At 55.3% G+C, this 1,302-nt stretch overlaps 1 protein-coding gene across 1 annotated transcript in view; it reads right to left on the bottom strand.

Moving 5' to 3' along the window:
- The window catches only part of GRIA3 (glutamate ionotropic receptor AMPA type subunit 3), a 273,791-nt gene extending 272,870 nt beyond the window's left edge, over positions 1 to 921 (bottom strand). Inside the window, exons 1-2 of the mRNA XM_077763473.1 lie at positions 856 to 921; positions 635 to 765 (exon numbers count right to left, since the gene is read on the bottom strand). Of these exons, the coding sequence (XP_077619599.1) occupies positions 635 to 765; positions 856 to 921 (197 nt within the window). The remainder of the gene's footprint in view (positions 1 to 634; positions 766 to 855) is intronic.
- Between the last annotated feature and the right edge of the window lie 381 nt (positions 922 to 1,302).

The raw sequence follows: 1,302 nt of genomic DNA, 5'->3' as shown, positions 1-1,302 counted from the left end.
CCGCTCCCGGCCGCCGCCCGGGGTCCCGGCGATCCGAGGTGGGCTTCCGGCTCTCCCAGCGCTAACGGGTCTCCGGGAGGCGGACACGCGGGACGGGGCGCCCTGGCGCGGCCAGACAGGCGGCATCACCCTGGGACAACTTGNTGACCCAAAAGCCCCAGGACTAAAAGGAAGACCGCCCGGAGCACGTTTTGCCCCATTTTCTTCTGCCTGGCCATGCTACGCCTAAAACGGAGCTGACAAGAGCATGGGCGCAACTCAGGAGTCGTNCTGGAAGGCGGGTTCATTGGCTGCAAGCTCGGTTCGCCAAAGCGATCTCTCTCCCTATCACTACGAGAGAGAGAATGCGAGGCAGAGAGAGAGAATAAAAACCTAAAACACCAAACAAAACAAAAAAGACGGAACACCGAGAAACAAAACAAAACAAAAACCAACGAAACAAAAGAGAGAGAGAAAGAAAGAAATTCTAAAGAAAATCCGAGACTTTTCTTCCCCCAGAAGATGGTGGGTCTAAAGAGGGGAAAAAAGAAGGAAAGAGCGAAAAGGCTCAGCGCCGGTGAATTGGGCTCTTCCAATTGGGCCGGTAGGGGGATATTGATCAAAGTTGATCTGACGTGGAATTAAAGCCGCACACCGCTTAGCTCCACTGCAAACTGCAGCCCCGGACTGCAAAGCCTCGGCGCTGGCGTTTGTCAACACCGGAGATGGGATCGTTAGAAATACACTAGTCTTCACGTGGACTAGCCTTTCAAGCGGCAACTGGCCCTTTAAAAACAAGAAAGAAAAGCTGCATTGCCTCTGCGTTTGTGTGTCTGTCTTTAAGAAGGGGGGTCTTGGGGGGCGGTTAGTGGTTACTCCAGAGTCTTCATAGAGACTCGGAGAGGCAGTTCCCATCACAATGCGCCCGAAGATGCTGCGCATGCCTGGTCCCTGCCGCTCAGTTTTTACAGCAGAGATCCTAGGGCGAGTGAACAACCCCCCCACACACCCCCACGGCCCTGAGAGGCCAGTATCTCCCCTTGCCCAAGTGCAGAGCTGGGCTTAAGGCGGGGAGAAGGCAGCGATGGGCAGTGTGGGGCGGACTGCTTTGGAGGGTGCAGGAAAGTATGTGCGTAGAGTGGTAACTAAAAGGTTAATGAAAAGGACGCTCAGTCCCACCGCCCAAGGAGGAGAGAGGTGTGGGAATGAGCTAGGGTAAGAGTGAGGATTGAAGGTTAAGGTCGGAGGAAACTGTCCCCAGCTACTTTGCTCCCTTGCTGTAGCCTCTGGACGAAGCAGCCTGGGACTCAGCCTGAGGCCCCC

The sequence above is a fragment of the Crocuta crocuta genome, unplaced genomic scaffold (genome assembly GCF_008692635.1).
Source record: "Crocuta crocuta isolate KB4526 unplaced genomic scaffold, BGI_CrCroc_1.0 scaffold482, whole genome shotgun sequence".
NCBI classification, from domain to species: domain Eukaryota; kingdom Metazoa; phylum Chordata; class Mammalia; order Carnivora; family Hyaenidae; genus Crocuta; species Crocuta crocuta.
This window is presented reverse-complemented; position numbering and strand designations above follow the sequence as displayed.